Source organism: Arachis stenosperma, chromosome 2 (genome assembly GCF_014773155.1).
Source record: "Arachis stenosperma cultivar V10309 chromosome 2, arast.V10309.gnm1.PFL2, whole genome shotgun sequence".
Taxonomy (NCBI): domain Eukaryota; kingdom Viridiplantae; phylum Streptophyta; class Magnoliopsida; order Fabales; family Fabaceae; genus Arachis; species Arachis stenosperma.
In genome coordinates, this window is record NC_080378.1 from 4276243 (window position 1) to 4290640 (window position 14398).

Consider the following 14398-nt stretch of genomic DNA (forward strand, 5'->3'; position numbering starts at 1 on the left):
ACATGTATAAGTAGAAATAACATAAACTTGATAAGTTTCATTTGGTTGTCTTATATTTTATTTAAAAAAAATTGTTTGTTTCTAAGAAAGTATAGTCACTTAGACATACAAATTACTTGGTAAAAGAGTTTTTATACTAAAATTACTAAAAATGATTAAATTAGTTAATATTTAATGAAAAAGACCAAAAGTTTCTATAAATTGATAACTATATTCTTAGGTGAGTTAGGTCATTTTACTTTTTATTTGTTCAAATTGACTATGAAACTCAAATTCTTATTGCTATTATTTTGTAAAATATGAGTAGAGAATTAATGAATTAAGGATATTATTAACTTTATATATAAAAATAATTAGGTCCTCTTTTTTAAATATTAATTAAATTATAATTTTTTAATCATTTTAGTATAAAAAATAAATTTTTCAATAATTAATTCCTCTTTTTTTAACCAATTAAAGTATTAAAATAAACAATTTTAAATAGTAAATAGCTTATTATAAAGGAAGGGCCTTTCCTTCTTCAGAGTACAAGAGTGTACTACTGAGACTGAGAGATCAACCTTCAATAGCTGATTTGAAAAGAGAGAGAGAAATCAGAAATGGAGGTAGGGTTCTTGGGTCTAGGGATAATGGGCAAGGCCATGTCCATGAACCTTCTACGCCATGGCTTCAAGGTCACTGTTTGGAACAGGACTGTCTCAAAGGTCTTAACTTTCTCTAACTTCCCTTCTCATATTCAATGCAATTCCTACTGTTCCTGCAACTTCACCCTCGAACCTTCCATTTTCAATCTGATTCATCATATGGGGTGTTACCAAAATTTTATTTTTCCAGCTCCAAATCTCAATTGGCTTGCACTTTGAAAAAAAAAAATCTGATTTTTTAATTATAATTTCTTCCTACATAATATTGGTTATTAATGGTTCTGGATTTTGATTTATTTATTTTGCATTCTCTATTGGTTTTTCAGTTTTCTTTTTTTCTTTTTAATTTATAGTTTCATTTCATGTGCAATAATCATACTTAAAAGGAAGAAATTATGCAGAAAGTTATATTTGCTGATGCATAATTCCAAGAATTTTGGAGAGCAGTTTAGCAACCAGTCTGAATTTTTCACACGTTGTTTACATGATATCAAATTAGTGAAGATAAACAAAATTGTGTTTGGGGGTGGGAAGAAAAGTGGAACAAATTAGAGAAAGTTTATGTAATTTGTAGTATGGATGTTTATATGTCCTATTCTTTGTATATTATTAAGTTCTCACCATAAAAGTACTATGAACTTTGCTTTGAATATTCTGCTAGTGGCCTAAAGTTTTCCATGCTTTTGCTACCTCTAATTTGTAGTGTGATGAACTTGTGGAACATGGTGCTTCAATTGGAGAAACCCCTGCAGCTGTGATCAAGAAATGCAAGTATACAATTGCAATGTTGTCTGATCCTTCGGCTGCTCTATCGGTGCGCATTTATATATAGTTTCTTTTATATTAGATTATATATTTTAAAATTTTCCATGCAACTTATTTTGCTTTTACTTACTTGCATTCTGTGGTAATATTCTAGGTTGTATTTGATAAAGATGGTGTTCTTGAGCAAATTGGTAATGGAAAAGGTTATGTTGATATGTCAACGGTTGATGCAGATACATCTTCGAAGATATCTGAGGTTAGCATAGCCTTTTGATGTTTATCCAGCTGATGAAAAAATCTATTTCCCTTCATTCCAAGTTTCATAAATTTTCTTCATTTTGTTTTAGTATAATTTTTTGATAAACATGTTGTGTATTCTTTCTGATATCATCTAATTTGAGTACACACAAATTTGATTTCTGAAGGCAATCAAATCGAAAGGTGGTTCCTTCCTTGAAGCTCCTGTTTCGGGTAGCAAGAAGCCTGCTGAAGATGGCCAACTAGTAATACTTGCCGCGGGGGACAAGGTATGCCTAACTCTGAAATTGCGAATAGATATTCAATCACCATGCTTGCATCACTGCATGTTTTTCTGCTAAACTTCTAACTGCTTGAAGGAATTGAATTATTCAGACATAATTTCTGATTTTATCTTTGCTATCATGGTCTTCTGCTGTCCATTGGAATCAGATGTACACTTACGAAATTGGAATTCTTTGGTATATCCATGTGCTCAAGTAGTCTTCTGTGTATTCATTGCTGCGGACTAACTTTTCAGGAAATTGAAAAACTATTGACTATCCAATGGAACCTCATGTATATTAATCTTTAGAAGTTGACTATTTTGATACGTAGGCATTGTACGATGAAGTAGTGCCAGCATTTGAGGTATTAGGAAAGAAATCTTTCCATCTTGGTGAGGTTGGAAATGGCGCAAAAATGAAACTTGTTGTTAACATGATAATGGGCAGGTAATCTTTTTGTTTGTCAAATTCAATACTTTCTAATTTAGATGGGGAAAGGGGGTTGACCAAAACGGCTTAGAACATTTTTTTGGAAGCAGAAGACAAAAAAGGTCGAAATTGCATTATTATACTTGTTCTTTATGTTATGCATGTTACAGTATGATGAATGCTTTCTCCGAGGGACTCACACTAGCCGGAAGAAGTGGATTGAACCCTTCGACTCTTCTTGACGTGCTGGTAATTTCTCGTGACCAATGAATGGGACACTATTTGTTGTTCTCTTTTATGGTCGTTGAAAGCATAATTGTTGTGCTTTTTGATGTTATCAGGATCTAGGTGCCATTGCTAACCCCATGTTTAAAATGAAAGGACCCTCAATGCTCAAAAACAATTACTCCCCAGCTTTTCCACTAAAACATCAGCAGAAGGACATGAGATTAGCCCTCGCCCTCGGAGACGAAAATGCTGTCCCGATGCCTATAGCAGCTGCAGCAAATGAGGTAATACTAATTCCTTTTTTGTTTGCATGAAAATCTCAGAATGAATTGCTAATACAAGATTCGTCAAGAAAGGTTGTATAAGTTTAAGGAAGAACAAACTTCATGTGTAGTTTAAGGATCGAATGACTACTATTCTTTCTGATCTTAAGCTCTTTTATGTGCATGTGACTGTATACATTGATGATTATTAAACTACAACAGAAAAGGATTCTTCTTGTTTCTTCTTCTCTTTTTGTTTCTTAAATTGTATATCTTCCTATTTGTCTTGTAGGCTTTCAAGAAAGCCAGAAGCATGGGATTGGGAGACCTTGACTTTTCAGCAGTCCATGAGACTTTGAAAAAACCTGATCATTCATCTTGAGAGACATTAACTCTGCAAATTGATTGTGCCATTGATATGGCCAATAAGTGTTTCAATCTTCTGTTTGAGCATAGGTTACAATTATAATATATTTGGATGAATTGTAAACTTTTTCCTACATCGGACACGTGAAATTATGACGTTTACATCCATAGTGGACACCGGATATCATTGTTTTGGATGCTATGAACTATTGTAAAATAAATAAAAGATATAAAATAGAGATGTATAAATAGAAGACTCTATTAATAATATAATTAGCTCAATAATTATTATATATATATAATAATATTATATGTTGTATTGTGTATATATATACAAAGATAAGAAAAAGTATTAAAAATAAAGAGAGAGATATTTGCATTTGATACTATCTCAATATAATAAAGATGGTCAATATTGCTATTAATATTATATGTAAAGAGTAATAGAAAATAGAATTTAAAATACTTATAAAATAAAAGAAGAGGAAGAATTGTAATAGTAATATAAGGAGAAGGGTATTTGATTGCAACATAAAAGATGGTTGATTTATTTGTATGAAAAGGAAGGAAGAATAATATTTTGTTATATTGTTATTGTTGTCTCCAGATGGATGCAATGCATCCCTATTTATACACATAAAATATCACCCTTTTTCAACCTTTATTAAATACATTCTCTCTTGAGAATGTGAGCTTCACATGGAGAAATGGGCATCCACGTCCATGCTTATCACAACACTCTCCCTTGGATGACCATTTTAGGATTATTGCCTCGTTAAAACCTTACTAAAGAAAAACCCATTGGGAAAAAAACCTTAGTGAAGGAAAAAGAGTACAATATCCTTTAATGATGGGGCTGCCTCATTAAAAACCTTGTCAAGAAAAACCCAATGGGAAAAAACCTGACCAAGGAAAAAAGAGTACAGTCTCCCCCTCTTGTCGACATCAGTTGATGTCACGAAATCGGCGCATCCCAATCTCATGTACCAATCTTTCAAAGGAAGATTTTGGGAGTGACTTTGTGAACAAATCTGCCAGATTGTCACTTGAGCGGATCTGTTGGACATCAATTGTCCCTTGATTTTGAAGATCATGAGTGAAGAAGAATTTGGGAGAAATATGCTTTGTTCTATCGCCTTTAATGTATCCGCCTTTAAGTTGAGCAATGCATGCTGTATTATCTTCAAACAGGACAGTTGGAGCTATCTTATGATCAATCAATCCACATGATGACATAATATATTGAATCAAACTCCTCAGCCAAAAACACTCGCGACTAGCTTCATGAATCGCCAGTATTTCAGCATGATTAGAGGATGTTGCAGCAATTGTCTGTTTCGTGGACCTCCAAGATATAGCTGTACCACCATATGTGAACAGGTATCCTGTTTGAGATCTCCCTTTATGAGGATCAGACAAGTATCCGGCATCTGCATAGCCAACTAGTTGTGACTTGGATCCATAGGGATAAAACAATCCCATATCAACCGTTCCATGAAGATATCGAAAAATTTGTTTGATTCCACTCCAATGTCTTCTGGTTGGAGAGGAACTATACCTTGCTAGTAAATTCACCGCGAATGATATGTCAGGTCGCGTATTATTAGCAAGATACATTAGCGCTCCAATGGCACTAAGATATGGTACTTCAGGACCAAGGATATCTTCATTTTCTTCTTTAGGACGGAATTGATTCTTTTTCACATCCAAAGATCTTACGATCATTGGGGTACTTAATGGATGTGACTTATCCATATAAAATCTCTTCAAGATCTTTTCTGTGTATGTTGTTTGATGAATAAAGATCCCGTCTTTTATATGCTCGATCTGCAGGCCGAGACAAAATTTAGTCTTTCCAAGATCTTTCATCTCAAACTCTTCTTTTAGAGTTTTTATAATTGTTGGAATCTCTTCAGGAGTCCCAATAATATTTAAATCATCAACGTACACAGCAATTATAACGAATCCAGATGCAGATTTCTTTATGAAAACACATGGGCAGATATCATCATTCTTGAATCCGTTTTTGGCCAGATACTCAGTAAGACGATTATACCACATTCGTCCAGATTGCTTTAGACCATATAAAGATCTTTGCAATTTGACTGAGTATAACCCTTGCGAATATTCATTGGATGGTTTAGATATCTTTAATCCTTCAGGGACCTTCATATAGATATCCCGATCTAATGAGCCGTATAAATAGGCTGTTACCACATCCATTAAATGCATATGCAGTTTATGATATGCAGATAAACTGACCAAATAACGCAATGTTATCGCATCCACTACAGGGGAATACGTTTCTTCATAATCTATACCGGGCCTTTGTGAAAAACCTTGTGCCACAAGTCGGGCTTTGTAGCGCACAACTTCATTTTTCTCATTTCGTTTTCTCACAAATACCCATTTGTATCCAACAGGTTTTACATCTTCAGGTGTACGGACTACAGGTCCAAAGACTTCACGTTTTGCAAGTGAGTCTAATTCAGCCTTCATGGCTGCTTCCCATTTTGGCCAATCATTTCTTTGTCGACATTCTTCAACTGATCTTGGCTCAAGATCCTTACTTTCATGCATGATATCTAATGCCACATTATATGCAAATATTTCATTGACAATTGTCTTATTTCGGTCCCATCTCTCTCCTGTAAAGACATAATTTATTGAGATCTCATCATTTTCACAATTTTCAGGTACCTGAACGTCTTCTGGCGTTATATCAGAATTTTGGACAACTGCAGGTGTCTCTACTATGTCTTTTTCAACAGGAATCGTATTTACCTCTTTTCTCTTTCGAGGATTTTTATCTTTGGAACCGACAGGCCTGCCACGCTTCTGGCGTGTATTTGCTTCCGTGGCTATTTGTCCTACTGGAACATCAATTCGAATTGGGGCATTTTCCGCCCTGCCACGCTTCTGGCGTGAATTTGCTTCAGTGGCTACTTGTCCTACTGGGACGTCAATTCGAATTGAGGCATTTTCCGCTGGTATATAAGATTTGGTTATCCTCTTTGTATCGGAAAATGCATCAGGCAATTCATTTGCTATTCTTTGCAAATGTATAATCTTTTGAACTTCTAGTTCACATTGCCCTGATCGAGGATCTAAATGCATCAACGATGATGCATTCCAATTAAGTTCCTTTTCAGGAAGCTTATTCTCTCCCCCTAATGTTGGAAATTTTGATTCATCAAAATGACAATCCGCAAACCGGGCTTTAAACACATCACCAGTTTGTATCTCAAGATACCTCACTATAGAGGGAGAATCATATCCAACATATATCCCCAATTTTCTTTGGGGTCCCATTTTGGTGCGATTAGGTGGTGCAATGGGAACATATATTGCACATCCAAATATTCTTAAATGGGAAACATTTGGCTGCTGGCCAAAAGCTAATTGCATAGGAGAGAATTGATGATAACTCGTTGGCCTCAAACGAATAAGTGCTGCGGCATGTAAAATAGCATGCCCCCAAACCGAGGTTGGGAGATTTGTTCTCATAAGCAATGGTCTAGCAATTAATTGGAGGCGCTTAATAAGTGATTCTGCTAACCCATTTTGTGTGTGAACATAAGCTACTGGATGTTCAACACTTATTCCATTAGCCATACAATAAGCATCAAAAGCTTGGGAAGTAAATTCACCAGCATTATCAAGACGAATTGCTTTAATTGGATTTTCTGGAAATTGTGCTTTTAATCGAATAATTTGAGCCAGTAATCTCGCAAACGCCAGGTTGCGAGAAGATAATAAGCACACATGTGACCATCTCGAAGATGCATCTATCAGGACCATAAAATATCTAAAAGATCCACATGGTGGATGAATAGGTCCACATATATCACCTTGAATCCTTTCTAGGAATTCAGGGGACTCAAATCCAATCTTTACTGGTGATGGCCTTAAAATTAACTTTCCCTGAGAACATGCAGCACAACAAAATTCACTAGTTTTAAGAATCTTCTGGTTCTTTAGTGAATGTCCATGAGAGTTTTCAATAATTCTCCTCATCATGGTTGTTCCCGGATGACCCAATCGGTCGTGCCAAGTTATGAACTCATTTGAGTTAGTAAACTTCTGGTTTACAATGGCATGTGATTCAATTGCACTAATCTTGGTATAATACAACCCAGATGAAAGAGAGGGTAATTTTTCTAATATAACTTTCTTATTTGAATCATGAGTTGTGATACATAAATACTCATGATTTCCCTCATTCATCGTCTCAACATGATATCCATTTCGGCGAATATCTTTGAAACTCAACAAGTTCCTCAGAGACTTGGTAGATAATAGTGCATTATTTATTATAAATTTTGTTCCTCCAGGAAACAAAATTATAGCTCTTCCGGAGCCTTCTATCACATTGCCTGAGCCAATAATAGTATTAACATATTCCTCTTTTGGCACAAGATGGGTAAAATATATATCACTTTTGAGAATAGTGTGCGAACTTGCACTATTCGCAAGGCATACATCTTCATTACATATCCTTGCCATTCTTCAAAAACAAATAATAATAAAATGAGTAGCATGCACAGTTAAATTGAATACTTGATCAGAATTATTTTTCTAAGAAATACTGTACATAAAATAATGTCATATACCAAAATTTTATTTTAAAATTTGACACATTTAATAATTTCAAAATTCATAAACATTAATATTTCATTATTTATGTACATCACATTTGAAATTTAAATACATAGAAAATAAAACTTAACTATAAGTTCTTTACATTATTTATTTACATAGATACTTCACAATCCACATATTAAACTATTCCATCATTAATCAAATGACCAATATTTCCTTCAGGATCCTCAAAGAAATCAGATACATCATAATGAGTGGTGGAGTTCTCAGCATCATTTGAAACAAAATTTGTTTCCTTTCCTTTGTCGTTCTTTTTCAAAGATGCCTGGTAAAGATCGACTAGGTGCCTTGGGGTACGACAGGTACGTGACCAATGGCCCTTTCCACCACAGCGGAAACACTTCTCCTCGGTTGATTTATTCTGCCCGATATTCCTTTCTTTGTCCCACTTCTGGTGAGATCCTCTCTTTTGAACATAATTCTTTTTCCTTCCATAATTTTTCTTGTTATTAAAAGCTTGCCATTTACCTCTTCTGGGGTAATGATTTGCCGCATTTACTTCAGGAAATGGGGCGGCGCCAGCTGGGCGCGCTTCATGATTTTTTAATAACAACTCATTGTTGCGTTCGGCAACAAGAAGGCAAGAAATTAACTCAGAATATTTTTTAAACCCTTTCTCTCGATACTGCTGCTGCAGGAGCACATTCGAGGCATGGAAGGTTGAGAAAGTTTTCTCTAACATATCATGATCAGTTATTTTTTCCCCACACAATTTCATTCGTGAGGTGATTCGAAACATTGCAGAATTATATTCATTTATAGATTTAAAATCTTGTAAACGCAAATGCGTCCATTCATACCGGGCTTGAGGAAGTATCACCGTTTTCTTATGATTGTACCTTTCTTCAAGGTCTTTCCAAAGATCTGCAGGATCTTTTAATGTGAGATATTCATTTTTCAATCCTTCGTCAAGATGACGACGGAGAAAAATCATGGCTTTAGCTTTATCCTTCTGGGATGCATTATTCTCAGCTTTAATGGTATCTCCAAGATCCATTGAATCAAGATGGATTTCAGCATCTAATATCCATCATAAATAATTGTTTCCAGATATATCAAGAGCATTGAATTCAAGATGAGAGAGCTTCGACATAATGAAAATATTACCTGAGTCTTCCTAAAAATTTGATCAGAGTCTCGTGCTGATAACGTATTGTAAAATAAATAAAAGATATAAAATAGAGATGTATAAATAGAAGACTCTATTAATAATATAATTAGCTCAATAATTATTATATATATATAATAATATTATATGTTGTATTGTGTATATATATACAAAGATAAGAAAAAGTATTAAAAATAAAGAGAGAGATATTTGCATTTGATACTATCTCAATATAATAAAGATGGTCAATATTGCTATTAATATTATATGTAAAGAGTAATAGAAAATAGAATTTAAAATACTTATAAAATAAAAGAAGAGGAAGAATTGTAATAGTAATATAAGGAGAAGGGTATTTGATTGCAATATAAAAGATGGTTGATTTATTTATATGAAAAGGAAGGAAGAATAATATTTTGTTATATTGTTATTGTTGTCTCCAGATGGATGCAATGCATCCCTATTTATACACATAAAATATCACCCTTTTTCAACCTTTATTAAATACATTCTCTCTTGAGAATGTGAGCTTCACATGGAGAAATGGGCATCCACGTCCATACTTATCACAACATGAACCAGGTTGCAAATGGTTTTATTTGTCTTATAAGTAGTTAAGTACTAAGTTTTAGTTTTAAATTATATATAAGCATAAACTCTCTTACGGTAATAAGCATTAGCTAATATATTTGTACATTGGAGATTATATCTATGATGTACATGCTAGGACGCAGACAATAATTCCCATTTTTTGAGAGACAAACATATATATTAAATATAAATTGATTTTTTTATATTAACATTTTTTTCAATTATATAAAAGGCATAAAATATGTTAACAAATAATATATACTGTTTCATATGGAGAAACATTTTCTTTTTTATTAAAATACTGTTGGACACAAATTTCATGACATGCAACAACTCAACAAAGTACCATGCCGCAAAGCATTGTATAATCTTAGATATCTATTTTAACGGAGAAAATAAAACTTGGACCAATGACCAAAGAAACAATATAAAATGCCGACAGTATTGTTTTATTTCCAATTTTCCAGTTATCTCCATGAAAAGAAAACTCATAATAGACGCGTTGTAGAAAGTTAGGATAATATAGAAGTGCAATTTTATGGTAAAAGACTTATCTTTCGAACAATACCAACAAGTAAAACACATTAATCCAGGCTAACACAAAATTTGAACAAGTCTCCAAAAAGTATCCAAAATTGGTGGCTAAAATGTCGAAAGTACAAGCATAAAAAATTTTAAAGAAAGTAATGATCTAAATGAGTTCTGAGAAGTTCTAAACAAGTAGCACTCGTGATGCATCCTTGAAAAGCTTTCAATCGTCATCCTCATCATCATCTTCATCCCCACCTGCAGCAGAGTTGAGAGCCTGCAAGCGTGCAATCAACTTATTCTTCCTCTCCTCATAGGTAAGCTTCTTGAGGTTGTACCTGAAAGTAAAAGAGGAAAAAGAAAAAGAATACCTCAGGAAATGTGTTACATTATAGTTGTGAAATGTAGTTGAATTCATGAATATAAATCAGATGTATACCTCTTGTGCTCCTTAGGAGCAGGTTTCCCCGACTTCTTGATGGTAGGATCAGCACGAATGGCAGCATGAACCTTTTTGTACAGAGACTCAATTCCATCAGCCTCTATTCCTCGCTTGATATATTCACTGAAATGTGACTGGTATTTCTCAGGTTCATCTTCCTGCAAAGTCTGCATAATATATGAAACAAGTTAAATTGTCGTCCAAATTTATGAAAAAACAAAAAATATTGTCTAGAATTTTACAATAAGTAGAGCCTAAGATTTTTTTTCCATACCCTCATGTAAGAAGCAACATGACCACCAAAGATATACTTGCGGTGAACTTCGGGATCAAGCTCCTTCTTCTCTTTGTCAAAACCCGCAAACCTCTTTTCACTGTGAGGTATATCCAAACCCCCATCCAAAGCTCCCTGTAAACCATCTCAATTAGTCAATCAAACACAGCAAAAAATAGATTACAGAAGCTACCATTGCAATATAATAGCGCATACCTTAAGGGCACCGAACACACGGTTTCCAGTTGTGGTCCTGATAAGACCAACATCAAGAAGAGCACGGAATGGCCTCCTGGTATCAGCAGGCTCAACAGAGAAATCCTCACCAGTAGCCTCGACATTTCCTTGATACTCCTCGTCCATTTCAAGCATCTTAAGGACTCGGCGAGCAAGGAGAAGTCCAGTGCAATAAGCTGGCCACATCTTAAGAGATTCAGTCACAAGGATAAAAAAACTGTAACGAGGGAAATGCAGACAACACAAGACTATGAAAATTCACACACAAATGATCGTTGAGGAAGGAGGGGAGAAAGGATTTCAATAGAAGTACCTGCAGCATAGTTAGTAAGGCCTACTTCAAGACCATAGCGGGGCAATTCATGAGAATAAGCTGCTGCAAGAACAATATCACCAGCAATGCTAGCCGATGTTATTTGTGCAACAATATCCTTGTTTGTCTAATAATGAAGTTAAGGACTACCCAAGGAAATAACAGCTAAACTGACTTCAAAACAGATAAATGATTTGATCAAAATAGCTATGGACTTGTAATAACTAAAACTAAAGTCAATTTTAAGACACTAAAAGCAAGAAACAAGCAAACAGGGAGAATCAGTGCAAAATCTAAAGGCTTTTCTCATAGTTGCAAGCAATTGAAATGTAAATCTCCACACATCACTAGGATACGAATCGCACAACAAAGCGATACTTTGGAGTGTTGTATTTGTTCTTGTCCTGGTTAATCAACCGAATCCTGGCTCTGTAATCGGTCTTTCCCTCTGCACATTTTTCAGTTTAATAATGTCACCAACAATTTTAAAGCCATGTAGGAACAATAACAAACACAAAAAAGAAACAAAAATTAAATAAAAGCACCATACCTCTTCTTCTCTTAAACTTTACTTGATACCTCTTGAAGTAGGCCTTAGATTTCTGGGCCTTAACATATACCTACATTATGCAATAAAAAAATAATAGTTACAGAGATTGTAATAAAATAAAATCGTAGGGTTTGTTTACTCCACAACTCACCCATTACAACACATAATAAATAAAAATTAAACAGAAGACTTGTATTTTCTGTTGTATTAAAATACAGAGAGAGCAAATCCTATAAACACATTAGAAATGACTAAAAAAGCTACTTTGTGAGAGTTTAACAGATTCAACTTTTATATCATGATAGAGTGAATTCCTTTAGTAGTGATAAGCACATCCAAAGCATAAACCCTAACATTTTTCGGACAAACTCAACCTCAAAACTCCAGAAATTTCTCATCAAGTACAGATCAATAAAATCATGATTTTCAACGCTATACAACACACAGAAACAGCTCAAATTCTCAGGAAACAGAGGAATCGAAATCATTTGCTAAACAAACCATGCATATTAAAGTTCAGATCAGAAAACGGCACAATGAGACGCAAATCGTACAGCATATAAGGAATAGAATAGACGAGAGGTAAAAGGTTGAATATTTACGCACCATTGTTGTTGAGCTGCGCTTGTAGCTCGATCTCTTCCCACGAAGTGTAATGGAAAAGAGTGAAGGGATGAAACTAGGGTTAGCCAAGGTTTTAGGCTTTTATGGGCATTTGCTTCTCTGTGGGTCGGATCATAATTAAGCTCGGGTTCTTCCTTAGGGTAACAAATGGGCCCTAGCTATTTTGGGCCAGGTTTTCTGCTCCTCTTACTATTTATGCCAAAGGCGAAATTTAAAAAGAGAAACAAAAACATGTACTTATTAAAATAATAATAATAATTGCACCACTTCAGTCAAATACTCAAATCATGCTTGCTAGTATAGTTGTTTTTTTTTTTTGTTTACTAAACAGAAGAGAAAGAAAAGAAAACAGAAGAGAAAGAAAAGAAAAAAAAAAGACCAAACCAAATTAATTGGGTAGATTCATATTTAAATCTATTAGATGTTGAAATTTATTTTATAGTTAACTCCAATTCGAATGAATATTCGTGTCAGAAGCAGATGCAACACTATTCACATTCCTTTAAATTAAAAGAATAAAGACTCGCCAATTTAAATTCATAACCTCTTAAATATGCTTTGTCGAATTCCATTTCAGAATATTATTACCAAATATTTTTTGATTTACCAACAAAAAAAAAACTTTTAAACAGCTTGTTTCACAAATAATTTTAAAATATTAGGATTTAAATGTGAGTATTAGGATTTAGGAATTATACCTTAAAATAACAAAAGCACATACATAAAGATATATAAATATATATATATTTAATACATTAATAAAAAAATATAAATATACTTATCATTAAAAATTAATTTTACTCCTTAATAAAATGGAAATTATTGGTGTTAATATATAAAAAAAAATTTAAAAGTTTTAAATGACAAAATTATAATAAAATATATATTATTCAACTTTCTAACAATATACTAAATACCGAATATAAATATGTCCTTTCAAAATTTGTATTTCACTAAACAAATCTTGTTTATGCCAGAGACACGGATAGCAACTAAATACATTTTAATGGACCACAACAAAGTACTTGTAAAAGCTTAAAGAGTCTAATAAAAATGTTGGATTTTTGTTTGCAAAACCTCAACTTGGACTTTTAGTTTTTACTTTCTAGTTAAGTTATTATAAGTAATTTTTCATCTCAACTTTTTTTTTTCATTTTTTTACACACATTTGGTACACTAGTACAAATAATTGGACTTTACCATGATATTGTTATCCTTTGCTCCCATTTCCCTTTAGTTTTTACTTATATCTTTTGTTTGTTTTAGTATTTTCATGTTATTTTTTATACTAATACTAATACTAATGCATATTGTGTAATGTTATGATGTACAGATACATAAATTTTAAAATTTTATAAGACACAAAAACACTATATATATATATAATATTTTTTAAATTATTTTTAATATTTTTTTAATTATTAAAAGTATTTAAATTTTTTTATTTTGATAAATAATAATATATATTATTTTTAACTCATTTCAAGAATATATATTAAGAATAAGACTGGACACGCTGACACATGATAATATTTAGGTGTTCAAATATATTCGGAAAAGAATTTTTTATTTTTTATTAAGACACAATTAAATATAGCAGACATCAGATGAGTGTCGATAAATATCGTATCTAAAATGTACCCGTACTTCATAGGTGTAATGTCTAAACTCTAAACTCTACACATGATATATTTGCATCTCCTTCGTATCCTTACTTAGTAATGTGTAATTCCAAAATTAAATTATAAACCATCTTATATAAACTACATGAGAGGGATTCTTATATCTAATTAAAAATGAAAAAGAAGCAAACCTGAAGATTCTAAAAGACTTAGAGAAAGGGGTTGAAT

General features: G+C 33.1%; 2 protein-coding genes across 2 annotated transcripts; one reads left to right on the top strand and one right to left on the bottom strand.

Moving 5' to 3' along the window:
- The first annotated feature begins 524 nt into the window (after positions 1-524).
- Positions 525-3481, top strand: LOC130961481 (glyoxylate/succinic semialdehyde reductase 1-like). The gene is made up of 8 exons (XM_057887412.1): positions 525-704; positions 1348-1458; positions 1564-1665; positions 1835-1936; positions 2265-2380; positions 2533-2611; positions 2704-2874; positions 3146-3481. Exons 1-8 carry the CDS (start codon positions 600-602, stop codon positions 3233-3235), a joined length of 876 nt encoding a protein of 291 aa, XP_057743395.1. The 5' UTR covers positions 525-599; the 3' UTR covers positions 3236-3481.
- Positions 3482-10001: 6520 nt separating this feature from the next.
- Positions 10002-12697, bottom strand: LOC130963723 (60S ribosomal protein L5). Its single transcript, XM_057889827.1, has 8 exons — positions 12531-12697; positions 11925-11994; positions 11731-11822; positions 11375-11501; positions 11041-11237; positions 10825-10959; positions 10548-10717; positions 10002-10446 (listed from the first exon to the last, which is right to left on the bottom strand). The coding sequence occupies exons 1-8, from the start codon at positions 12531-12533 to the stop codon at positions 10332-10334; spliced, it is 909 nt and encodes a 302-aa protein (XP_057745810.1). The 5' UTR covers positions 12534-12697; the 3' UTR covers positions 10002-10331.
- Positions 12698-14398: the final 1701 nt, after the last annotated feature.

Excerpts from the sequence above, each read along its gene's own strand:
- LOC130961481 (XM_057887412.1), top strand. The coding sequence starts at position 600 with ATGGAGGTAGGGTTCTTGGGTCTAGGGATAATGGGCAAGGCCATGTCC. Across the intron at positions 705-1,347 it reads GGAACAGGACTGTCTCAAAG|TGTGATGAACTTGTGGAACA; the intron begins GTCTTAACTTTC and ends TCTAATTTGTAG. Across the intron at positions 2,381-2,532 it reads GTTAACATGATAATGGGCAG|TATGATGAATGCTTTCTCCG; the intron begins GTAATCTTTTTG and ends TGCATGTTACAG.
- LOC130963723 (XM_057889827.1), bottom strand. Across the intron at positions 11,502-11,730 it reads ATCGCTTTGTTGTGCGATTC|ACAAACAAGGATATTGTTGC; the intron begins GTATCCTAGTGA and ends CTTCATTATTAG. Across the intron at positions 10,447-10,547 it reads GCTCCTAAGGAGCACAAGAG|GTACAACCTCAAGAAGCTTA; the intron begins GTATACATCTGA and ends TTTTACTTTCAG.